This window comes from Oncorhynchus mykiss, chromosome 3 (assembly GCF_057628025.1).
Source record: "Oncorhynchus mykiss isolate SJ-2025 chromosome 3, ASM5762802v1, whole genome shotgun sequence".
NCBI classification, from domain to species: Eukaryota; Metazoa; Chordata; class Actinopteri; order Salmoniformes; family Salmonidae; genus Oncorhynchus; species Oncorhynchus mykiss.
Window position 1 is genome coordinate 54,526,258 of NC_143024.1, and position 26,678 is coordinate 54,552,935.

General features: G+C 42.9%; 1 protein-coding gene and 1 long non-coding RNA gene across 4 annotated transcripts in view; one reads left to right on the forward strand and one right to left on the reverse strand.

The window, feature by feature from the left end:
* LOC149984610 (uncharacterized) overlaps positions 1–26,678 on the reverse strand; it is a 755,830-nt gene that overhangs the window by 368,636 nt on the left and 360,516 nt on the right. The gene's annotated exons all lie outside the window — the stretch shown is intronic.
* Positions 1–26,678, forward strand: part of LOC110519980 (nck-associated protein 5) — a 132,027-nt gene that overhangs the window by 47,855 nt on the left and 57,494 nt on the right. For all 3 annotated transcript variants that reach the window (XM_021596914.3, XM_090229554.1, XM_036974128.2), the window contains one exon: positions 1,712–1,831. In XM_021596914.3, coding sequence (XP_021452589.3) covers positions 1,712–1,831 — 120 coding nt within the window. The remainder of the gene's footprint in view (positions 1–1,711; positions 1,832–26,678) is intronic.

Genomic DNA, 26,678 nt, shown 5'->3' on the forward strand with positions numbered 1-26,678 from the left:
AGGCACACACCTGTCTATATACAGCTGAAGTCGGAAGTTTACATATATTTAAACTCAGTTTTTCACAATTCCTGACATTTGATCCTAATAACAATTCCCTGTCTTAGGTCAGTTAGCATCACCACTTTATTTTAAGAATGTGAAATGTCAGAATAATAGTAGAGAGAATTATTTATTTCAGCTTTTATTTCTTTCATTACATTCCTTGTGGGTCAGAAGTTTACATACACTCAATTAGTATTTGGTAGCGTTGCCTTTAAATTGTTTAACTTGGGTCAAACGTTTCAGGTAGCCTTCCACAAGCTTCCAACAATAAGTTGGGTGAATTTTGTCCCATTCCTCCTGACTGAGCTGGTGTAACTGAGTCAGATTTTAGGCCTCCTTGCTCACACATGCTTTTTCAGTTCTGCCCACAATTCTTCTATGGGATTGAGGTCAGGGCTGTGATGGCCACTCCAATACATTGTATTTGATATCCTTTGGCCATTTTGCCACAACTTTGGAAGAATGCTTGGGGTCATTGTCCATTTGGAAGACCCATTTGCGACCAAGCTTTAACTTCCTGGTCGATATCTTGAGATGTTGCTTCAATATTTCCACGTCATTTTCCTTTCTCATGAAGCAATCTATTTTTGAAGTGCACCAGTCCCTCCTGCATCAAAGCGCCCCCACAACATGATGCTGCCACCCCCGTGCTTCACGGTTGGGATGGTGTTCTTCAGCTTGCAAGCCTCCCCCTTTTTCCTTCAAACATAAGGATGGTCATTATGACCAAACAGTTCTATTTTTGTTTCATCAGACCAGAGGACATGTCTCCAAAAAATAAGATATTTGTCCCCATGTGCAGTTGCAAACCGTAGTCTGGCTTCTTTATGTCGGTTTTGGAGCAGTGGATTATTCCTTGCTGAGCGGCCTTTCAGGTTATGTCGATATAGGACTCGTTTTACTGTGGATATAGATACTTTTGTACCTGTTTCCTCCAGCATCTTCACAAGGTCCTTTGCTGTTGTTCTGGGATTGATTTGCACTTTTTGCACCAAAGTACGTTCATCTCTAGGAGACAGATCGCTTCACCTTCCTGAGTGGTATGATGGATGCGTGGTCCCATGGTGTTTGTACTGGTGTCTGTACTATTGTTTGTACAGATGAACGTTTTACCTTCAAGCATTTGGAAATTGCTCCCAAAGATGAACCAGACTTGTGAAGGTCTAACAAAAACAATTCTGAGGTCTTGGCTGATTTCTTTTGATTTTCCCATGATGTCAAGCAAAGAGGCACTGAGTTTGAAGGTAGGCCTTTAAATACATCCACAGGTACAACTCCAATTGACTCAAATGATGTCAGTTAGCCTATCAGAAGTTTCTAAAGCCATGACATAATGTTCAGGAATTTTCCAAGCTGTTTAAAGGCACATTCAACTTAGTGTATGTAAACTTCTGACCTACTGGCGTTGTGATACAGTGAAATAATTTGTCTTTAAACAATTGTTGGAAAAATTACTTGTGTCATGCACAAAGTAGATGTCCTAACCGACTTTTCAAAACTATAGTTTTTTTTAACCAGAAATGTGTGGAGTGGTTGAAAACTAGTTTTAATGACTACAACCGAAGTGTATGCAATCTTACGACTTCAACTGTATAATTCTAAAGCTGGTTGATACTGTACAAAATGTAAACCAACCATTATTGTGTTTATGTGGGTGAATCTCCAGGACCTGAAGGAGGAGTGTGTGAAGCTGAGGACACGCGTGTTTGACTTGGAGCAGCAGAATCGCATACTGAACGTTCTGTTCCAGCAGCGGGTCAAAACATCCACCGACCCTATCTCTCAGGTAGGCTGGGCTTGGCATAGACTGGATAAAGACAAATATTGACGAGTCATAAGCATGCCACAATCACATTTGAGCAGGTTCATGGGTTTATAATAACAATATAAGGTGATGACCTTGAACGTGTAGTCTAGAATTGGTAGATATATTTTTTTGACTAGTCATTTTGACTTTTAAGGTAACGATATATAGCCACTGGTTATTGAAGACTATGACTTACAAAAGTCTCATGAGCTTAGTTATATTGTCTTACCCCAGCATAACTCAAAATTGTTATTGTTTTACTTTCTTGTTTCTAAACGATATAATTGTTAACAAACACTGTATAGCTTCAAAACATGGGTAGAACTATTATTTTGAGCTCGTGGATAGTCAAAGCTTTCATCCATAGCTCTGTCTTTGAATTTAAGAGCCGTTCCATTTCTCTAGATCCATCCCTCTGCTGTTTACCAAAACAAGTTTTGTTTCAAATCTCACATTGTGCCTTTAAAGAGAGATACAGAGGTTTTCTTTAAGAGCAATAACATGTCAATGCACGTTCCACCATAGAACCGTACTTGTCTACTTCAAATTCACTATGAATCTTAAGAATAGGTTCAATGAGTAATATCCAAGTAAGTTATAATAATTACAGAATAAATGTATTTATATAGCCCTTCTTACATCAGCTGATATCTCAAAGTGCTGTACAGAAACCCAGCCTAAAACCCCAAACAGCAAGCAATGCAGGTGTAGAAGCACAGTGGCTAGGAAAAACTCCCTAGAAAGGCCAAAACCTAGGAAGAAACCTAGAGAGGAACTAGGCTATGAGGGGTGGCCAGTCCTCTTCTGGCCCTGCCGGGTGGAGATTATAACAGCCAAGATGTTCAAATGTTCATAAATGACCAGCATGGTCAAATAATAATAATCACAGTAGTTGTCTAGGGTATCAGCAAGTCAGCACCTCAGGAGTAAATGTCAGTTGGCTTTTCATAGCCGATCATTAAGAGTATCTCTACTGCTCCTGCTGTCCATAGAGAGTTGAAAACAGTAGGTCTGGGACAGGTAGCACGTCCGGTGAACAGGTCAGGGTTCCATAGCCACAGGCAGAACAGTTGAAACTGGAGCAGCAGCACTGCAAGGTGGACTGGGGACAGCAAGGAGTCATCATGCCAGGTAGTCCTGAGTCATGGTCCTAGGGCTCAGGTCCTCTGAGAGAGAGAGAGAAAGAGAGAATTAGAGAGAGCATACTTAAATTCACACAGAACACTGGATAAGACAGGAGAAGTACTCCAGATATAAGAAACTGACCCTAGCCCCCTGACACATAAACTACTGCAGCATAAATACTGGAGGCTGAGACAGGAGACACTGTGGCCCCATCCGATGATACCCCCGGACGGGGCCAAGCAGGAAGGATATAACCCCACCCACTTTGCCAAAGCACAGCCCCCACACCACTAGAGGGATATCTTCATACTTATGTATTGAAATTATATTTCTGAATGATTTATTATTACAGTGTTATGACAGCCAATTATCTTGTTATTTGTTCTATTAGATATTCAAAAGGAGCATGTTGTTGATTTCAAGCGAGCTACAGGCATGTCCAAAACAGATGATACCCAACCTCTATTGCCTTGAACAGCTTAAGCCTATGACACACGAAGCAATCTGGATGCATTTTATGTTGCTTGCAACACAGTTGCATCTGGGTTACTCAGTGTGTCACCCCCCAAAAATTGAGATATAAATCAATTCTATTTCACGCAACTGACTGTACAGTAGGCAATGTCCAATCAGTGAGCGTTTGGAACTCCGACCCAGTTGTCATGTCAATACAGGTGTCAATGCTGCTGCAAACCATGACAAAGCAGACATGCCAAATGGGAAATGTATTAAAAATTCTGGACACCATGGTTTATGTAAATGATCGGGCATTCAATAAATGTCATTTTAAAAGTGAACATAGATCTATCTCTGTCCAGTTTCAACAGAAATGCTCCAACATGAACTGCATTAAGCTAGCTAGTTTGGTAAAACATGGTTGGGAAATAGGCAGCATTTTGGCGAGCTAGCTAAATTGTACAGCCAGCATTTTGTCTATGTTGATGCTGTTACAATTACCAAACATTTGATAAACAAATCATTTCGGAAACCATGATGTGGTGTATTACAGGGTTGCATGACGCATGCAATTTCAAATGCATCTGAAATGCTTCGTGTATCAACAAAGTTGCTTGAGATCATGTCACTTGCAACTTTCATCTGGAACAGAAATTGCATCCAAATGATATTCTGTCATCTAAGAGTATTGCTGACCTAAAGAATTCTAGGAGCTACTTTGTTAATACCTTAATGTTCAAAGTAGATTAGCCCAACGTAGACAGACACTATTCATATATTCATCCAGTGGGGGGATTCAGCACACCTACTCCCTGTGTAGTGTTGCACAGTGTTTTGACATCTACAGTATGGTGGGTTGTTCATCTCTTTGCAAAGCCATGAACAGCAGTAGGAGGCTGCACAGATCCACCAGGGAGTAAGAATCTTGGGAGATTTTCCTATTGCTATTTCATCTGAAGAAAATAATATTACAATAGAGAGAGGAAATAACAGATACAAACAATTATATTAATCAAGTCTCTTTCTAGCTATTTTCAACCAAAAAATGTCCTCACTTGAAATGGTCATGGTTTGAACATAGCATAGAACATTTATGAAATGTATGAATCCCCTGCCAGTTGCAAGTGCAGTAAGACTTCGTTCCGCATGCCTGGCCTTTTCTATCAAGGTCAAATTGACCAACTTGCCAAGGGTGCAACTGACTGGGCTTCTTCCTGCCGGAGATCAGTGGCTGCGTGGAGTTATATTGGTACAGATCTAATAGGGTGCAATATGTGTTACTACAGTACAAGACTCAAGTGGGATTAGACATAGCCATGGGAAATTATTTTGAGTAGGGGTGCTTTATAATAAAGCATTGCATGCATCTATGCAGACTAACAATAAAATATAACTCCTAATGTGATGAGTAGCCTAAGCATAGGACAAGATTCGCTCGGTAACACTATCACTGCAGCCTCAATTAATGTAAACTTCTTGTGACTCTCAAACCCGTAACTAATTAGCATAACGCAGCGGACATAAATCTTCCTAGAAAATCTTCCTATTCATGAAAATCACAAATGAAATATATTGAGACACAGCTTAGCCTTTTGTTAATCACACTGTCATCTCAGATTTTCAAAATATGCTTTACAGCCAACGCTAGACAAGCATTTGTGTAAGTTTATCATGGCATAATGCTATGCTAGGCTCTGCTAGCAGCAGGCAACATTTTCACGAAAATAAGAAAAGCAATCAAATTAAATCATTTACATTTGAAGAACTTCGGATGTTTTCACTCAGGAGACTCCCAGTTAGATAGCAAATGTTCCCTTTTTCCAAAAATATTATTTTTGTAGGCGAAATAGCTCCCGTTTGTTCTTCACGTTTGGCTGAAAAATCGACCGGAAAATGCGGTCACTACAATGCCCAAATTTTCTGCGGGAGCCATCATGTGACCACTTGCTCAATGTGGTCCCTTACGGCTATACTTCAACATAAATGCGTAAAAAGACGTCACAATGCTGTAGACACCTTGGGGAATACGTAGAAAGCGTAAGCTCATTCGTAGCCCATTCACAGCCATACAAGGAGTCATTGGCATGAAGCGCTTTCAAAAAATGTGTCACTTCCTGATTGGATTTTTATCTGGGTTTCGCCTGTAACATCAGTTCTGTTGCACTCACAGACAATATCTTTGCAGTTTTGGAAACGTCAGTGTTTTCTATCCAAAGCTGTCAATTATATGCATAGTCGAGCATCTTGTCGTGACAAAATATCCCGTTTAAAACGGGAACGTTTTTTATCCAAAAATGAAAATACTGCCCCCTAGTCACAAAAGGTTAATGTAACATGTGGCTGTTTGCAAAAAAAAAAGCATTTTGTGAACAGTGAGCACATTTCTTTGTACTTCATAATTACAACAGGTGTGTGAGAGAGATAATGGGAAAAACTAGAGGGGTGTTGTAACTAAATTAGTAAACAAAAGATTGTACCTAATAAAACGGAGCACAAAAAAAAAAAAGTTTTAGGACCATGGACAGCTATGCGAGCCATCACGGAAAAAAGCACTGACCTTGATCCAGCACCGGCGGGGCCGTGCCCTGTTGCTTGCAATTAACATTGCAATAATATGACATTTTGTAACGCAGCAAAAAACAATTAATACATCTCCGAAAAGCATTGAATAAAGAATATTAACTTATTAACCCCTTGTAGTCCAAGAGCCCCGGGCTGCGTTTCTACTAAGCTAACATATGGAATTGTTGGTCATACCAAGGATAATTTAGCTATTTGATTTTGAATTTAACTTTTGAACGCGGGAGTTGCGCATGATATCAGAATTCGCTCACTGTTCCAAAACGTGATTGTTATGCAACAGGACAGTTAACCCCCCTGCCCTTAAACCGAGGCATGATGCCTGCTAATTATCTATAGGCTGTTTCAACTTGTCAATTTTACATGATTTTCTAACAACAGTTTGAAATGAGGTGAGTTCCCCCTAGTTATTATTTCACAGAAGCGGCCTATTTCACTGTGGTTGAATACTTATATTTGAGGCATGCTATGCTAATGTAAAGCGAGGATTAGCTAGATGAGCTCTCTTCGATGAGAGGCCTACGGCCCAAGCACTCCACCGGTGTTTCCTCAGGTCAAGTATGGTCATTTGGTCATCACAGAACGTGCCCAACTTTTCTCCGCTGCCTTTTCTCCAATGCCTTAGTTCGTATCAAAGCAAGTGCCTTTTTAACTTATCATACATTTTCTGTATATCATGTCATTTCTACTGTAGCACATAATATTTGCACATGTAGCATAATGTATTCTGTGTGTATTCCTTTAGAACCCTGGACAAACAAGGTACTGATTTCATAACCTTTATGGTGTTATACTCAATTGTGCTCATGTACTGTACACCGAAAAAAAATATAAACGCAACATGCAACAATTTCAAAGATTTTTATGAGTTACAGTTTATATAAGGACATCAGTCAATTGAAATCAATTCATTAGGCCCTACAGTAATCTAGGGATTCCATATGACTAGGAATAAAGATCTGTTGGTCATAGATACACATAAAAAAAGGAAGGGGAGTAGATCAGAAAACCAGTCAGTATCTGGTGTGACCACCATTTGCCTCATGCAGCGCGAAACATCTCCTTCACATAGAGTTAATCAGGTTGCTTATTGTGGCCTGTGGAATGTTGTCCCACTCCTCTTCAATGCCCGTGCGAAATTGCTGGACATTGGGGGGAAATGGAACATGCTGTCCTACAATTCGATCCAGAGCATCCCAAACATGCTCAATGGGTGACATGTCTGGTGCGTATGAGGGCCATGGAACAACAGGGACATTTTCAAATTCCAGGAATTGTGTACAGATCCTTGTGACATGGGGCTGTGCATTATCATCCTGAAACATGAGGTGATGGCGCGGATGAACGGCACGACAATGGGCCTCAGGATCTCATCACTGTATCTCTGTGCATTTAAATCTTTATGGATAAAATGCAATTGTGTTCGTTTTCCGTAGCTTATGCCTGCCCATACCATGCCACCATGGGACACTCTCTTCACAACGTTGACATGAGCAAAATGCTCGCCGTCTGCCATCTGCCCGGTACAGTTGAAACCGGGATTCATCCGTGAAGAGCACACTTCTAAAATCAAATCAAATCGTTTTGTCACATACACATGGTTAGCAGATGTTAATGCGAGTATAGAGACATGCTTGTGATTCTAGTTCCGACAGTGCAGTAATATCTAACAAGTAATCTAACAATCTCCAACAACTACCTAATACACACAAATCTAAAGACAATATGAGAATATGTACATGTAAGCATATGGATGAGCGATGGCCAAGCAGCATAGGCAAGGTGCAATAGATAGTATAAAATACAGTATATACATGTGATATGTGTAATATAAGACATGTAAACATGATTAAATTGGCATTATTTTGAGTGGCATTGTATAAAGTGACTAGTGATCCATTTATTAAAGTGGCCAGTGATTGGGTCTCAATGTAGGCAGCATCCTCTCTGAGTTAGTGATTGCTGTTTAGCAGTCTGATGGCCTTGAGATAGAAGCTGTTTTTCAGTCTCGGTCCCAGCTTTCATGCACCTGTACTGACCTCGTCTTTTGGATGGTGGCGGTGTGAACAGGCAGTGGCTCGGGTGGTTGATGTCTTTGATGATATTTTTGGCCTTCCTGTGACAGGTGGTGTAGGTGTCATGGAGGGCAGGTAGTTTTCCTCCGGTAGTGCGTTGTGCAGACCGTACCACCCTCTGGAGAGCCTTGCGGTTGAGGGCGGTGCAGTTGCCATACCAGGCTGTGATACAACTCAACATGATGCTCTCGATTGTGCATCTGTAAAAGTTTGTCAGGGTTTTGGATGACAAGACACATTTCTTCTGCCTCCTGAGGTTGAAGAGGCGCTGTTGTGCCTACTTCACCACACTGTCTGTGTGGGTGGACCATTTCAGTTTGTCTGTGATGTGTACGCCGAGGAACTTAAAACGTTCCACCTTCTCCACTGCTGTCCCTTCTCTTTGGATAGGGGGGTGCTCCCTCTGCTGTTTTCTGAAGTCCACGATCATCTCCTTTGTTTTGTTGTTGTTGAGTGAGAGGTTGTTTTCCTGACACCACACGCCGAGTGCTTTAATACCACAAAGACGCTCAGTGTTATCCCTGACAAACGGTTTGCTAGGACACAGGTAGTGGACATCTTTGGTTAGAGTACACATAAACAAATTCCTGTTAAGCTACAACTGGGGGCGTGGCAATCTTTACGTGGGTACCGTCGCGCCAAAATCCTACATTGAGAACTGTTTTCAATCTGTAGATATTCTCCAGTTCAACAACCGGCAGCATCAGTAGAAATCCCACTTCATTACGATCAACATCAACGTGTATTGGGATGGTCGACCCCAGACTATAGGCCAAATGTGACTGTAATGGCCTTATCGTGGTTGAAGTAGCTGAGGTCCATTGAGAGGGGCACTAGATATGAGGGGATTCTATTCATGGCCAAGTGGTCCATAGAAGAGCTAACTTCACAGAGAATAACCTCCAGTAACAATCGAACCAATTGGACATTGGCATAGTCATGGTTCATGACCTCTGCTAGCTTTCCTACAGACAGGAGAGTTTTGTTCAGGAGAGTAGCGTGTGTGTTGACCACCAGAATAGTGTCCTGGAGAGACTTTCCCACATGTTGCAACCTGAGGGCCTGTGCCTTCATCTGCTGCTGAATAAGTGGCATCTCTTCAGTAATCTCCCTAACATTCCTGTTGACTGTGGCAAGACTGACTGAGTTGACGGCAGTGGTACCTAGGGCAAATAGTGACCCTACGGCTGCCCCTATCGATAGTTGCGCCCCGACGAATCGTTTCTCTCACCTGGGCTCTGCTAGTTCTGGCTGGGTTGCTGTGAACTTTTGGAGTTGGGCCAACATATGGGCAGTGTCTAGCTGGGCGTGCTTAATTGCCTGGCTGGTCCAGTCAGCCCCGGCCCAACTCAAATGTGCCACAGGTGGAATGTGTTGGCGGTACACATTCTCTGCATCTAGGCGGACATACACCCTTTGCGTGTGTACTCTGCAGTTAGTTATGAGGAGTCCTGGGTCGTCGCGGAGATTCCCGTAGGGGGTCCGTTTGTGATTACGTCTGCTGGGTTGGTTTTGACTAGGGCGCAGAGTATCAGGATCAGCCAAATGAACTCCATCCTACAGAAACGCATAATCAGAGATTGTTGGATTATTTAAGTTATTTGTTTTTGTAAACAGAAAAATTTTTGACAACTTTTTCTGGTTTTCTTATTTTGAAACATTACAGCGCAGGACAATATCAATAGTGTCAACAGATGTATATCTGGTAGCTGGGAAGCAAATACGAGATGTTAGGTGCAACGTACTGATCTCCTGGAAGGGATCAGCTGAGGGTACTTAAGATTTTTCTTAGTACCTCTGACTTTGCTAGGTTTTTATCTATTCGGTGCTGGCTAGCACCCCTTCTATTCCTATAGGGGGAGTGTACAACTTGATTTGGTTCCGGTGGATCCACTTTAATGTGGCGTTTTGTTGACCTTTGCTGATTCTGATCTGGTAAGCTACAGGTGATAGCTTCACCACAGTCTCGTGTGGCCCCGTCCAGTGGGGCAGAAACTTTGTGGCGACGCCCGCGGGTTTGGTGTATATGTAGTACCACACCTTATCCCCGACCTCGAACACGTGGTGTGAGGCCTTCTTGTCGTAATAGGTCTTGTCCCCTTCTGCACTTCTTTCCAACTGTCCTTGAGCATACACAAAGGTTGGAGATGGTTCCACAGGTCGGTCATGAATTGATGAGCCGTGTAGGCGGTGGCTGCGGCGACATCTCCCGGATGGTACGTCATCATCTCGAATGGTGTTATTGCTGTAGACCTGTTGCGTGTGGCTCTGATCGCCATCAGTACCAATGGGAGTTTGAGGTCCCAATTCTTGTGGTTGGCTACCACATATTTCCTCAAGATTCTGTCGATTGTTTGGTTGCTCCTGTCTACCCTGCCCGAGCTCCTAGGGTGGTATGCGATGTGGAGTTTAGCTTTGACTCCCAGAAGCCTCCACAGTTCGGTCATTACAGCTGCCGAAAAGTGGGTTCCTCTGTCGCTCTCCACGGTTTCTCCTGGCAGGCCGAAACGACTGAAAACGTGGTTTCGCAAAAGAACGGCCGTGGTTTCCGCTGTGTCATTGGTCGCCGGCAGGCACTCCACCAACTTTGTGAATGCGCAAGTCACTGTGGAGATACTTGTTGCCTTTGGCTGACCTGGCAACTGGGCCGACCCAGTCGATCTGGATCGAGCTCCAGGGGTAAGACACACCCTTGCGTTGCAGGAGTGCTCTGTGAAGTGGCTTGGAGGGTTGACACTGGTAGCAAACTAGACACACCCTCAAGTATTGGGCCACATCTTGTTCCATGTGAGGCCAGTAGGCCACCTGTCGCAATGTTTCACATGTAGCCTTGACCCCCCTATGGCCCCCACATGGCTCGTCGTGGGCATGGGCTATCATTATCCCCCTCTGTGTTTTAGGAACCACCCACCTTCGAGCGGTGTCGGTTTCTGAAACATACACCAGTAGGTCATCTACAAGTGTGAGGTGCTGTTTAGTTGTGTACAGCGAACGCAAGTCGTGTGAACCTGCCAAAGCCAGTTCGGACACTGGGTGGTTGACAGGATCCGACAGGAACGCCATCAAAGTGGCGCGGGACTCATCTTGGTGTTGCATTTCTACCAGATCGCTTTTCAGGAATGTATGCGTTAGCAACACATTATGTTTGAGCGCAGACATTTTCTGTGGTGCTACATGGCTACGCGTTACCGCAGACACCATAGCTTCCTCAGTGTTTTTTTTCATCTCGAGCATCAAACACCCAAGGGGTGCCGTGAATTGCACCGGATTTCACATTGCTGTTGGCATGGTCGTTGCCAAGTTTGTCACGACCAGGTGATTTTGGAGTGTCTCTTGACTTTCTTCCAATACACCTATATGTTGTGTTTGGTGATGAGGTCATCACAAGCTAGGATGAGCTCTTTGTTTTTCACCTCTTTACCACTTGAAGTAGTCATGTGCTTTTGTTTCCAAAATGACAAGTGGCATAAGAAGGTGAGTCTCACGTAGTTTGAGTCGGTGCAGCTCGCCAGTTCTGATAATTCGTATTTCACCGCCGTTTGCAGGGTGATCAGCACGCCAGCCACTTCTACAAACTGGCTGGTCTTGTTGCCAAGCTGAAATTGAAGTGGTTTCACAGAATGTCGTTGTGCCATACCAATCCCATCCTAGCTTGCAAGTGGTCTAGATGGCGGTAAGAACAGCCAACTACAAATGCCATCGGCATTTCAAGACACACGTTCTCTTCGAAGTAGTGATGGTTCGAAGGCAATGGCGGAGCGATGTCACACGGGAGTGGTGCGGAGTCGGTTTCATCATCACCACAGCATTAACACACCGCCAAAACATTGCCCAAAGGCAGGTTTTTCGCTTCTGCGTATTTGATTACTACATCATGGCTCTGCAGCGTCATACGCCAAGCCGCTATCCTGCTGTTGTCTACAGAACCCTCACGGATTCGTTGGCTTTTCAGAAAAGTCACAGGCTGGTGACATGTTTCTATGATCACCTTCTGTCCGCCGACATAACTGGTGAAGTGTTTGATTGCCCAGACTGTCGAGTATTTGAGTTATGCAGGGTTGAGTGTTTTGCTCGCGTAAACTGTATTTACCTTAAATCAGGCAAAGAAGGTGTTTAGTTTGTCTAGAAGCATGACGTCGTTGTCCGTGACGTGGCTGGTTAACTTTTTAAAGTCTGTGATTACCTGTAGACCCTGCCACATACATCTTATGTCTGAGCCATTGAATTGCAACTCCACCTTGTCCCTGTACTGGCATTTTGTTTGTTGATTGCCTTGCGGAGGGAATAACTACACTGTTTATATTCGGTCATATTCCAAGACCCCTTTCCATGGTTAAATGTGGTGGATCGCGCTCTCAGTTTTGCGCCAATGCCGCCATCCATCCACGGTTTCTGGTTAGGGTAGGTTTTAATAGTCACAGTGGGTACAGCATCTCCAATGCACTTCTTTATAAACGCACTCGCCGAGTCAGCGTATAGGTCGATGTTGTTCTCTGAGGCTGACCGGAACATATTCCAGTCTGCGTGATCAAAACAATCATGAAGCGTGGTCGGACCAGCGTTGAATGGTTCTCATCACTGGTACATCATGTTTGAGTTTCTGCCTATAAGACGGTCGGAGCAAGATGATGTCGTGGTCGGATTTGCCGAAGGGAGGGTGGGGGGAGGACTTTGTATGCATCGCGGATGTTAAAGCAGCAGTAGTTGAGGGTACTGCCCATGCACGTAGCGCAATCAATATGCTTTAACAAAGACAAAACAATAAACAATAAACTAACAAACAACGAAACGTGACTGCAGAGGTGCTACATTCACTTACTCAAAACAATATCCCATAACCCACAGGTGGAAAAAAATGCTACTTATGTATGATCCCCAATTAGAGACAATGATAACCAACTGCCTCTAATTGGGAATCATACCAAACACCAACATAGAAAAAACTAACTAGAACCCCACCTAGTCACGCCCCGACCTACTCTACCATAGAAAATACAGGCTTTCTATGGTCAGGACGTGACAGCTTTGTAGTTGAACTGGACGCCGTGCTCAGACTGGGCATCGGCACAGGGGAAGGCTCCGGCGATGGAGCTGGAGGTTCCGGACCGTGGACCGTCTCAGGAGGTTCCACAGTAGTGGAGAAGGTGGCATGTTTTAAGTTCCTCGGTGTACACATCACGGACAAACTGAAATGGTCCACCCACACAGACAGCGTGGTGAAGAAGGCGGAACAGCGCCTCTTCAACCTCAGGAGGCTGAAGAAATTCGGCTTATCACCAAAAACACAAGCTTTTACAGAGCTTTTACAGATGCAAGCTTTTACAGATGCACAATTGAGAGCATCCTGCCGGGCTGTATCACCGCCTGGTACGGCAACTGCTCCGCCCACAACCACAAGGCTCTCCAGAGGGTAGTGAGGTCTGCCCAGCGCATCACCGGGGGCAAACTACCTGCCCTCCAGGACATCTACACCACCCGATGTCACAGGAAGGCCAAAAATATCATCAAGGACAACAACCACCCGAGCCACTGCCTGTTCACCCTGCTATCATCCAGAAGGCGAAGTCAGTACAGGTGCATCAAAGCGGGGACCGAGAGACAGAAGCAGTTTTTCAATCTCAAGGCCAACAGACTGTTAATAACTTCTTGGTGCGATCCCTTTAGAGGGTTTTTTCGTCAGCATCCGCTGAATTGCAGAGCGCCAAATTCAAATTAAATTACTAAAAATATTTAATTTTCATGAAATCACAAGTGCAATATAGCAAAACACAGCTTAGCTTGTTGTTACTCCACCTGGTGTGTCAGATTTAAAAAAAAAGCTTTACAGTGAAAGCTATCCAAGCGTTTATGTTAGGACATCTCTCTCAGCAGACAAAACATTACAAACAGCTAGCAGCATTGGTCACGAAAGTCAGAAAAGCAATCAAATGAATCGTTTACCTTTGATGATCTTCGGATGTTTGCACTCACGAGACTCCCAGTTACACAATAAATGTTCCTTTTTATCCATAAATATTATTTTTATATCCAAAAACCTCCATTTGGTTGGCTGGTTTTGTTCAGTAATCCACAGGTTCGTGCAGGTCACGACGGAAGGACGAAAATTCCAAATAGTATCCGTAAAGTAGAAACATGTCAAACGTTTTTTATAATCAATCCTCAGGTTGTTTTTACAATAAATAATTGATAATATTTCAACCGGACGGTAGCTTTTTCAATAGGAGAGAGAGAGAAAAGGTCTGCTCCAAGCTGCTCGCGCATGCAAAAATCTAAGGACACCCAGCTATCCACTGACGCGATGTGATCATTCTCGCTCATTTTTGCCTGCAATATCAGTTCTATTATACTCACAGACAATATTTTGACAGCTTTGGAAACTTTAGCATGTTTTCTATCCTAATCTGCCAATTATCTGCATATTCTAGCTTCTGGGTCTGAGAAATAGGTAGTTTCATTTGGGTACGTTCTTCATCCAAATATCAAAATTCTGCACCCTAGTCTCAAGAGGCTTTAAACAGCCATCACTAACATTGAGTGGCTGCTGCCAACATACTGACTCATCCCTTGCCACTTTAATAATTAAAGAATTGATGTAATAAATGTATCACTAGCCACTTTAAACAATGCCCCTTTATATAATGTTTACATACCCTTCGTTTCTCATATGTATATACAGTTCTCAATACTATCTACTGCATCTTGCCTATGCCGTTCGGCCATCGCTCATTCATATATTTTTATGTACATATTCTTCATTCCTTGGTTGGCGAAGAAAAACAAACATGGCGGCATGCACAAACTTCACAGCATCAGATTACTTTTGACTTTTAGAAAGTGTTTTATTTTGATCACTGTTGAGCTTACCCATGATGTGATGAATTGTAAGTAGTAATTGTTACTAATTCATACTATGGTTTCTACCAGCCAAAAGTTGGTTAAATATGACCATGTTAACACACCGTTTTCTCAGTTAGTCAGTTAGTGCAAAGACTATTGTCACCTACATTTTACAATTTGAGAATTGTGTCATGCTGTTGCTACTTCTGTGAATGTCTGAACATTGCATCCAAAATAAACTGTTCATATTGAGGACATAACATTGTAAAGACTGTGTTTGTGCAAAATGTTTCTCCAAAAAACTATGTGGTCAGCTCAAATGCTGACTGTTGCATCAATATTAGCTAGACCTTCTAATGAAGTGTTCTAATCACACCGGTTTGAGTGTACACTGCAGGGACCACTGTAGAATGACGACACTGTGTGTTCGTATGTGTCAAAGGGACCCGTGTAAGTATATATATTAAAAAAGATGAAACATTGGTTTGGCCTTACTGCTATTAGCCCATAGAAACGCATTGAATTACATATTTATACTCAGCAAAACAGAAAGTACAAGTGTGGGAAGAATGTTTTGAAGTGGCTGTCATACAGTTGAAGTCAGAAGTTTACATACACTTTTGTTGGAGTCATTAAAATAAGTTTTTCAACCACTCCACAATTTTCTTGTTAACAAACTATAGTTTTGGCAAGTTGGTTAGGACATTTACTTGTGACACAAGTCATTTTTCCAACAATTGTTAACAGAGATTATTTAACTTATAATTCACTGTATCACAATTCCAGTGGGTCAGAAGTTAACATACACTAAGTTGACTGTGCCTTTAAACAGTTTGGAAAATTCCAGAAAACGATGTCATGGCTTTAGAAGCTTCTTACAGGCTAATTGACATCATCTGAGTCAGTTGGAGGTGTACCTGTGGTTGTATTTCAAGGCCTATCTTCAAACTGAGTGCCTCTTTGCTTGACATCATGGGAAATTCAAAAGAAATCAGCCAAGACCACAGAAAAAATAATTGTAGACCTCCACAAGTCTGGTTCATCCTTGGGAGCAATTTCCAAATGCCTGAAGGTACCACATTCATCTGTACAAACAGTAGTACGCAAGCATACTCACCATGGGACCATGTAGCCATCATACCACTCAGAATGGAGACGCGTTCTGTCTCCAAGAGATTAACATACCTTGGTGTGAAAAGTGCAAATTAATCCCAGAACAACAGCAAAGGACCTTGTGAAAATGCTGGAGGAAACTGGTACAAAAGTATCTATATCCACAGTAAAACGAGTCCTATATCGACATAACCTGAAAGGCCACTCAGCAAGGAATAATCCACTGCTCCAAAACCGCCATAAAGAAGCCAGACTACGGATTGCAGCTGCACATGGGGAAAAATATGATACTTTTTGGAGAAATGTCCTCTGGTCTGATGAAACAAAAGTTGAACTGCTTGGTCATAATGACCATCCTCATGTTTGGAGGAAAAAGGGGGAAGCTTGCAAGCCGAAGAACACCATCCCTACCGTGAAGCACGGGGGTGGCAGCATCATGTTGTGGGGGTGCTTTGATGCAGGAGGGACTGGTGCAATTCACAAAATAGATGGCATCATGAGGAAGTAAAATTATGTGGATTTATTGAAGCAACATCTCAAAACATCACTCAGGAAGTTGCAAATGGGTCTTCCAAATGGACAATGACCATTGGAGTGGCCATCACAAAGCCTTGACCTCAATCCCATAGAAAAATTGTGGACAGAACTGAAAAAGTGTGTGCGAGCAAGGAGGCCTACAAACCTGACTCAGTTACACCAGCTCTGTCAGGAGTAATGGGCCAAAATTCACCCAACTTATTGTGGGAAGCTTGTGGAAGGCTACCCAAAATGTTTGACCCAAGTTAAACAATGTAAATGCAATGCTACGAAATACTAATTGAGTGTATGTACACTTCTGATCCCCTGGGAATGTGATGAAAGAAATGAAAGTTGAAATAAATTATTCTCTCTACCATTATTCTGACATTTCGCAATCTTAAAATAAAGTGGTGATCCTAACTGACCTAAGACAGGGAATTTTTACTAGGATTAAATGTTAGGAATTGTGAAAAACTGAGTTTAAATGTATTTGGCTGAGGTATATGTAAACTTACGACTTCAGCTGTATATACCATATTCTAGACCATCTACTGCATCTTGCCTATGCTGCACGCCATCGCTCATCCGTATATTTAGATGTACATATTCTTGTTCATCGCTTTAAATTTTTGTATATTTGTGTGTATACGGTAGTTGTTGTGAATTTGTGAGATTACTTGTTAGATTTTACTGCACAGTCGGACCTAGAAGCACAAGGATTTCACTACACTCGCATTAACATATGCTAGTCATATGTATGTGACCATTTCAATTTGATTTCTATTTGATATACACTAGGTATACCAAATATTTGGAACACCTTCCTAATAATGAGTTGCACCCCCATTTCCACTTAGAACAGCCTCAATTCATTGGGGCATGAACTCTACAAGGTGTCGAAGCATTCCACAGGGATGCTGGTCCATGTTGACTCCAATGCCTCCCACAGTTGTGTCAAGTTCGGCTGGATGTCCTTTGGGTGGTGGACCATTCTTGATACACACGGGAAACTGTTGAGCATGAAATAACCAGCAGCTTTTTAGTTCTTGAAACAGTCCTTGTCTCAATTGTCTCGAGGCTTAAAAATCCTTCTTTAACCAGTCTCCTCCCCTTCATATATACTCTTTGAATTGGATTTAACAAGTGACATCAATAAGGGATCATAGCTTTCACCTGGATTCACCTGGTCAGTCCATGTCATGGAAAGAGTAGAGGTTCTTAATTGTTTGTATATTCAGTGTATACTTCCATTTAAAAAAAAATAATTGGTACGGGGCTACTGTAGTAGGGCAATATTTGATATATATGCATATTATATACACCTCACATGCAACTCGTAATAAGTAAATAATGTTTATCTGACTCCATTTAGATTATTTAGCAATATGCAAGAGAATATAGTTGAATTACAGTAATGAGAAATCAAGAAAGGTCCGACTATGGAATTCTAAATACAAATAGATTTAATATAAATGTAAAATGTATGGATTCACATACAAGGCATACCGCCTAAGCTACAAAGCATTAATAACAAGCATTAAAAGGTATTTTCTAGGCATGATCAGACAGAGAGAGAGACAAATAATCCATGGCTTGTGCGATGGCCCATAGCTCTTGGGGGAACGATAGAAAGAAAAAGAAAGTGTATCTCACCACAGCAGGTTGGTAACAAAGAAAGAGGGAGAGACAATGAAGCTAAGACCCTTTCATAACCATTTTACCATGTTTAGATTCAAAATTTGAGTTGTTGACCAATAACATTAATGTTGCGTTAGTTTATATTTATATATTGTTAATTCCATTCCTTTACTTTGATTTGTGTGTACTGGGTTTATGTTGCAAAATTGTTAGATATTACTGCACTGTTGGAGCTAAAAACACAAGCATTTCGCAACACCCACAATTACATCTGCTAAACACGTGCATGTGACCAAAACAATTTGATTTGATTTGAACTTCCAGTCAGACAGCTGACCTACAGGATGTAAAGACAACAGAACCTCTGCTTCTTCGAAGTGTGGCAAGAGGGGTTGGTGAGATAATGCAAAGAAGGCTGAATTACTGAGAAGACAATAAATCCCTTTGCATAGTGTTGATATGATTCACTTCGGAGGCTGGTCCGCCCTACACTACCCTCAGACTAGTCTTCTGGGCATCCTAGATCAAAACAATCTGCGTCAATTATGGTTTTCTTTTTACTTGCTGACATCCCTACCTCTTTCTAGTCAAATCGTCTTTCCTCTTCTGATTGCACTAGATCCACTGCATCAAATAACTTGTCTCCACCTGAGTTCTCATACTCCAGCACTTCAGAATTGTGTGGCGATAGCGGGCTGGGGATCTGCTCACTCTGGGGGATACGTTGTCTGTGAGCATCTTGAGGCCGATTTGGGTAGCTCATGCCGTCACCTTGGTCATAAATGGAATCATTCTTAATTAATATTAGGCTGTCATTGTTACTTTTTTATTTTAATTTTATTTCACCTTTATTTAACCAGGTAGGCCAGTTGAGAACAAGTTCTCATTTACAAATGCGACCATGCCAAGATAAAGCAAAGCAGTGCGACATAAACAACAACACAGAGTTACACATATACAAACTTACAGTCAATTAACACAATAGAAAAATATATGTACAGTGTGTGCAAATGTAGAAGAGTAGAGAGGTAAGGCAATAAATAGGCCATAGAGGCGAAATAATTACAATTTAGCATTAACACTGGAGTGATAGATTCACAGAGAATTATGTGCAAGTTGAGATACTGGGGTGCAAAAGAGCAAGAGGATAAGTAACAATATGAGAATGAGGTAGTTGGGTGTGCTATTTACAGATTGGCTGTGTACAGGTACAGTGATCGGTAAGCTGCTCTGACAGGTAATGCTTAAAGTTAGAGGGAGATATAAGACTCCAGCTTCATGGATTTTGCAATTTGTTCCAGTCATTGGCAGCAGAGAACTGGAAGGAAAGGCGGCCAAAGGAAGTGTTGGCTTTGGGAAAGACCAGTGTAATATGCGTGCTGGAGCGCGTGCTATAGGTGGGTGTAGCTATGGTGAACAGTGAGCTGAGATAAGGCGGGGCTTTACCTAGCAAAGACTTATAGATGACCTGGAGCCAGTGGGTTTGGCGATGAATATGTAGTGAGGGCCAACCAACGAGACAATACAGGTCGCAGTGGTGGGTAGTATATGGGGCATTGGTGACAAACGGATGGCACTGTGATAGACTGAATCCAGTTTGCCAAGTAGAGTGTTGGAGGCTATTTTGTAAATGACATCGCCGAAGTCAAGGATCGGTAGGATAGTCAATTTTACGAGGGTATGTTTGGCAGCATGATCGAAGGAGGCTTTGTTGTGAAATAGGAAGACGATTCTAGATTTAAATTTGGATTGGAGATGCTTAATGTGAGTCTGGAAGGAGAGTTTACATTCTAACCAGACACCTAGGTACTTGTAGTTGTCCACATATTCTAAGTCAGAACCTTCCAGAGTTGTGATGCTAGTCAGGCGGGAGGGTGCAGCCAGTAATCGATTGAAGAGCATGCACTTAATTTTACTAGCATTTAAAAGTAGTTGGAGGCCACAGAAGGAGTGTTGTACGGCATTGAAGCTCGTTTGGAGGTTTGTTAGCACAGTGTCCATAGAACGGCCAGATGTATGCAGAATGGTGTCTTCTGCGTAGAGGTGGATCAGAGAATCACAAGCAGCAAGAGCGACATCATTGACATATGCAGAGAAAAGAGTCGGCCCGGACAACAGGCCCTCCGATTCGACACACTGAACTCTATCTGAGAAGTAGTTGGTGAACCAGACGAGGCAGTAATTTGAGGAACCAAGACTATTGAGTCTGCTGATAAGAATGCGGTGATTGACAGAGTCGAAAGCCTTGGCCAGGTCGTTGAAGACGGCTGCACAGTACTGTCTTTTGTCGATGGCAGTTATGATATCGTTTAGGGCCTTGAGTGTGGCTGAGGTGCACCCATGACCAGCTCGGAAACCAGATTGCATAGTGGAGAAGGTACAATGGGATTCAAAATGGTAGGTGATCTGTTTATTATCTTGGCTTTCGAAGATTTTAGAAAGGCAGGACAGGATGGATATGGGTCTATAACAGATTGGGTCTAGTGTCTCCCCCTTTGAAGAGGGGGATGACCGCGGCAGCTTTCCAATCTTTGGGGATCTCAGACGATACAAAAGAGAGGTTGAATAGGTTAGTAATAGAGGTTGCAACAATTTGGAAAGAAGGTCCAGATTGTCTAGCCCAGCTGATTTGTAGGGATCCAGGTTTTGCAGCTCTTTCAGAACATCAGCTGTCTAGATTTCGGTGAAGGAGAAGCAGGGGTGGGGGGGTGGGGGGCTTAGGCAAGTTGCTGCAGGGGGTTCTGAGATGTTGGCCAGGGTAGGGTTAGCCAGGTGGAAAGCATGGCAGGCCATAGAAAAATGCTTGATGAGATGATCGATTATCGTAGATTTCTCAGTGGTGACAGTGTTTCCTTTCCTCAGTGCAGTTGGCAGCTGGGAGGAGGTGCTCTTATTCTCCATGGACTTTACAGTGTCCCAAAACTTTTTGAAATTTGGGCCAAAACCCGGGCCAGGTCGATTAGAAAGGCTTGCTCGTTAAAGTACTCATTTTATTAGCTTTGTTTTATCGATGTTCCACGTCATATTAGTACTTTATTATGTATGTCTTGCATGTGTTTTAATCGTGTGTGGTCTACGTGTGTCATCCATTTAATTACGCTGTATTTGAATGCAAACCTTGGCGTTCATCTCTTCCACGACATGGTCATCTCTCAGTGCCCTTACCCGTTCCCTCAGCACATTGGCACATTTGAGGGCGCCAAGTGCACTCACCTTGGTGTTCTGTAGGGTCCTGGCCACTGCCTCACATGGACTGAACAGTGCTTCACAACACAATATGCTGAAGTTGTTTCTTGTTTCCCCCTTGACACTCCTGTCATTCTTCAGCATGTTGTGTGTGAAGTGGAGATTACTTTATGCGGTGCAGACAGACGAGATGAAAACCCCCAAAACTCAGTGTGACTCCAGGTTCGGGCCGACATACTGGAGACTGCTGAGAATTAAAACAAATTTGAATTGCTTGTTCCATGGTGCTCATGTCAGTTGCGCCATCAGCAGACACTCTAATATGTGCAACACAATCTCCCTCTGTACTGGGTGAGCCAGTTGTTGAATGAGCTCATTCTGTATTATGTCCGACATCCAGTTGTCTCTCCTGAGAACCCATTCCTTTGGTAGACTGTAAGTGCATTTTATTATCAACGAGTTGTGTCGCCTCTAAAATGCACTCCCTAGCGGACGAGAAATCACATCGATCTAAAGCAGCCAAATCTGAAAACAAGGCGCTGATTGGGGTGCTACCTAGAACAGCACATTTTTTAAGGGACTTTGTGTGTAGAGGTGACTTTTCATGTCACCTAAACTTCTCGGCCGCTTTGCGACAGTTTGAAAGAGTGTTATCTGTGAGTGCAGTAGGCCTAGTATGCTCCTCCGCCTGGGGCTGGGCTAATGTGGAGCTGTTACAGCTTGTGGAGTTAGCATATTGCTCCATGGAGGCTAGGGTTTCGGTGCCATCAGTAGGGCCTGGGCACAGAGTAACTGGTGGACTGCTGCAGGTGCTAGATGCAGCAGGCCCGTGGGTTTCATCAGTTGGAGCTGCTATGATGGCAGGTTTTTTTGGTTGGCTAGTACCAGGATTGAAGAAATCCGAAATCATTTTCTGAGACATTTTGATTTTGATCTTGTAAATACTAACTGCTAGCCTACAGGAAAGAATGAACAGGAAACTTTCAACCTTGCGGTAATGCATTGTCAATGATTGGTTGTAGTCTACAATTTGAATAATAAAAAATAAAAAATCTTTGTCTCCCCTACCCCAATCCCATTATAAATTATATCAATAATGCAATGGAAAAATAACAGGGGGTGCTGCCATTTTGCCGCACCCCCAGCACCCCTACTTCCCACGGCTATGTATCATAGATGTTCGTAACACTACAGCACATATGGTGTGTGTTATAGTTAGGATTGTTAGGATATCAGTGCCCTTTCTTGTTAGAGTTTGTGTTTTCAGAAGAAAAAGACTGAATCAAAACCGGTGGCCAGGTGTTTCGATCATTTCCCAAGGAACCCTTGGTTTTACTTTTTTCAGTTTCTGATGAAACCCTAAAAAAAAGGTTGGGAGAGATGGTAGTCGTGATTCAGATTCAGATTTGGAGTGTTTAATAGTCACATGTACAGGGTTGCAGGTGTGATTGCAGAGTACGGTGAAAATCTTAGGCGCCAAGCTCCAACATGCAGGACTAAGTGAAATAAAATCATGAAAATGTCCATAGGGGGAGTAGCAGAGGGGAGGGGAGGGGGGAGGATGTAGCTATTTAGCAGCCTGTTGATCAGAGGGTAGAAACTATTGGTCAGTCTTCCAGTTTTTGCCATGATGCTCTTGTACTGCCCACGTTTGAGTGATTAAAGCGGGGACAACAGGGCAAGGCTATGGGGTCCCAGATGATGTTCTTGGCCTTCCTGCGACACCTGGTGTTGTAGGTGTCCTGTAGAGCAGGCAGCGAGCACTCAATGGTGCGTTTGGCAGCATGCAGAACCCTCTGAAGCGCCTTGCGGTCTGCGGAAGTGGAGTTGCCGTACCAGGCTGTAATTCAGCCCGACAGTATGCTCTCGATGGTGCTCCTGTAGAACACAGAAATTTCTGCATCCTGAGGTTGAAGAGTCGCTTTCGTGCATTCTTCACCACTGTGTCAGTGTGGTTAGAAAATTTCAGCTTCTTTGAGATGTGTACGCCAAGGAATGTGAAGTTATTGACCGGGGATGGGGAAGGGGATGGGGGGCCAGCCTGGTTCCTCCTGAACTCCACAATCAGCTCCTTTGTTTTGTTAATGTTGAGGGAAAGGTTTTTTACCTGGGCACCACGCCGTCAGAGTTCCTACCTCCTCCCTGTCTCGTTGTTGTTGCTAATCAGGCGCACTACTGTTGTGTCTTCAGCGAACATGATGATGGAGTCGGAACTGTGTGAGGAGTGTGTGATGTATGCAACAATAATTTTATTTAAAATCTACTCATAGTTATGCAGATAACATTTGCGCATAACATTTGTCTGTCAAATGAAAAGAAGAGAGTGTGACCTGCAGTGAGATTTCAGGCTCTCAAGCAGTTCAATCTACTGCTGGCCTCCTGGGCATCTTGAGTTTCTGTGATAAGACATTATGATGCCCCTAGCATTGGAATGAATTAGTAATGGCTCACAGGAGCATGTAATGTGGAGAATGCTCCCACTTGATTCATTGGTTCAGCACATGCCGTTATCCAGTATGCTGTGGGTGTACTAGACCGCCTTACAATATAGAAATGATTTAGGCAATGACTTCATGGTTTTAGGCAGAATCCTAACTTGTTATCTGGGCACTTGACTCAAATTCTTATGTTATTCTTCCATATACATCAATAAATGATTTTCACATACTGTATCTTATTTCAGGGTTTGTAAATAAAGATTATTCATTGAGGGAATTTGCATTGTTTCTGATGTGATTATGTAAATTGTGGATCATATGCGTTCATATGCCATTGGATTTCAGTATGGATTACAGTACATATTTTATCATGTTCAATTTAGATTCCAATGACAATATCACATTTACTCTGCCCACATGGCATTGTACAGTTCCCGACTGAATAAACAATTTCCTGTTTATTTGATCATGGTTCCTGAATCATGTGATATGTGATGTGTACACGTTATTTCCGTTCAGAGCTTCAGGGTCAGTTTGATGTGTTCTGAAAGGACTTTCACTGGGAGAGCTCGGTGTGTCACCTGTCCCTTCCAAACGTTTGGCTGACAGTGTTGAGTGAGTCACTCTACCCATTGGTGACATCGGCTTAGCTTGAGCCTCAAGCTGATTCAGTACATACATATATAAACAGACAGAGATCCAGAGATAGAACAAGAGTGAACAAAAGAGGTAGATGAAGAAAGCAGATAAACAAAGAAAGGAAAGAGGTAGCGACTGTGAATGAAACAGGTTTAAATTCGGTACCTTGTGATTTAGAAAGTATTAGCTATTTTCAGTTCAATTTAAGACATCAAGCGTGTTCTATATCCGAGACATGTTAGATGTAGCATGTAAGATGGTAATGCTTACTCATGTAGAAGTTTTTGCTCATGCAGAGGCTCATGCAGAGGCTCATGCTTGTGTTTTTGCTCATGCAGAGGCTCATGCAGAGGCTCATGCTTGTGCTTTTGCTCATGCAGAAACAGTTCTAAGGCCATGGGTCATGTCTTTCTAATGACATTGGTATATGCTCTTAGAAACAATTAAGCTTGTGATTACCAAGAAAATTAAATCAAATCAAATGTCACATGCTTCGTAAATAACAGACTTTTCAACAATGCAGAGTTAAAGATAATATATATATATATATATATATATATATATAGAGAGAGAGAGATTTTCACAGATCTTAATTGTAAAGGGTTAAAACACTGTTTCCAATGCTTGTTCAATGAACCAGAAACAATTAATGAACATGCACATTTGGAACAGTCGTTAAGACACTAACAGCTTACAGCCAGTAGGCAATTAAGGTCACAGTTATGAAAACCTAGGACACTAAAGAGGCATTTCTACTGACTCTGAAAAAAACAAAAGAAAGATGCCCAGGGTCCCTGCTCATCTGCGTGAACATGCCTTAGGCATGCTGCAAGGAGGCATGAGGACTGCAGATGTGGTCAGGGCAGTAAATTGCAATGTCTGTACTGTGAGACACCTAAGACAGAGCTATAGGGAGACAGGACGGACAGCTGATCGTCCTCGCAGTGGCAGACCACATGTAACAACACCTGCACAGGATCGGTACATCCGAACATCACGCCTGCGGGACAGGTACAGGATGGCAACTACAACTGCCCGAGTTACACCAGGAACACACAACACCTCCATCAGTTCTCAGGCTGTCCGCAATGGGCTGAGAGAGGCTGGACTGAGGGGTTGTAGGCTTGTTGTAAGGCAGGTCCTCACCAGACATCAACGGTAACAACGTTGCCTATTGACACAAACCCACAGTCACTGGACCAGACAGGACTGGCAAGAAGTGCTCTTCACTGACGAGTCGCGGTTTTGTTTCAGCAGGGGTGATGGTCAGATTTGTGTTTATCGTCGATGGAATGAGCGTTACACTGAGGCCTGCATTCTGGAGCGGGGTCGATTTGGAGGTGGAGGGTCCGTCATGGTCTGGGGCGGTGTGTCGCAGCGTCATCGGACTGAGCTTGTTGTCATTGGAGGCAATCTCAACGCTGTGCGTTACAGGGAAGACATCCTCCTCCCTCATGTGGTACCCTTCCTGCAGGCTCATCCTGACATGACCCTCCAGCATGACATTGCCACCAGCCATACTGCTCCTTCTGTGCATGATTTCCTGCAAGACAGGAATGTCAGTGTTCTGCCATGGCCAGTGAAGAGCCTGGATCTCAATGCCATTGAGTTGGATCGGCGGGTGAGGGCTAGGGCCATTCCCCCCAGAAATGTCCGGGAACTTGCAGGTGCCTTGGGGGAAGAGTGGGGTAACATCTCACAGCAAGATCTGGCAAATCTGGTGCAGTCTATGAGGAGGAGATTCACTGCAGTACTTAATGCAGCTGGTAGCCATACCAGATACTGACTGTTACTTTTGTTATTGACCCCCCCTTTGTTCAGGGACACATTATTCAATTTCTGTTAGTCACATGTCTGTGGAACTTGTTCAGTTTATGTCTCAGTTGTTGAATCTTGTTATGTTCATACAAATATTTACACATGTTAAGTTTGCTGAAAATAAATGCAGTTGACAGTGAGAGGATGTTTTTTTTGTTAATACAGTGCCTTGCGAAAGTATTCGGCCCCCTTGAACTTTGCGACCTTTTGCCACATTTCAGGCTTCAAACATAAAGATATAAAACTGTATTGTTTTGTGAAGAATCAACAACAAGTGGGACACAATCATGAAGTGGAACGACATTTATTGGATATTTAAAACTTTTTTAACAAATCAAAAACTGAAAAATTGGGCGTGCAAAATTATTCAGCCCCCTTAAGTTAATACTTTGTAGCGCCACC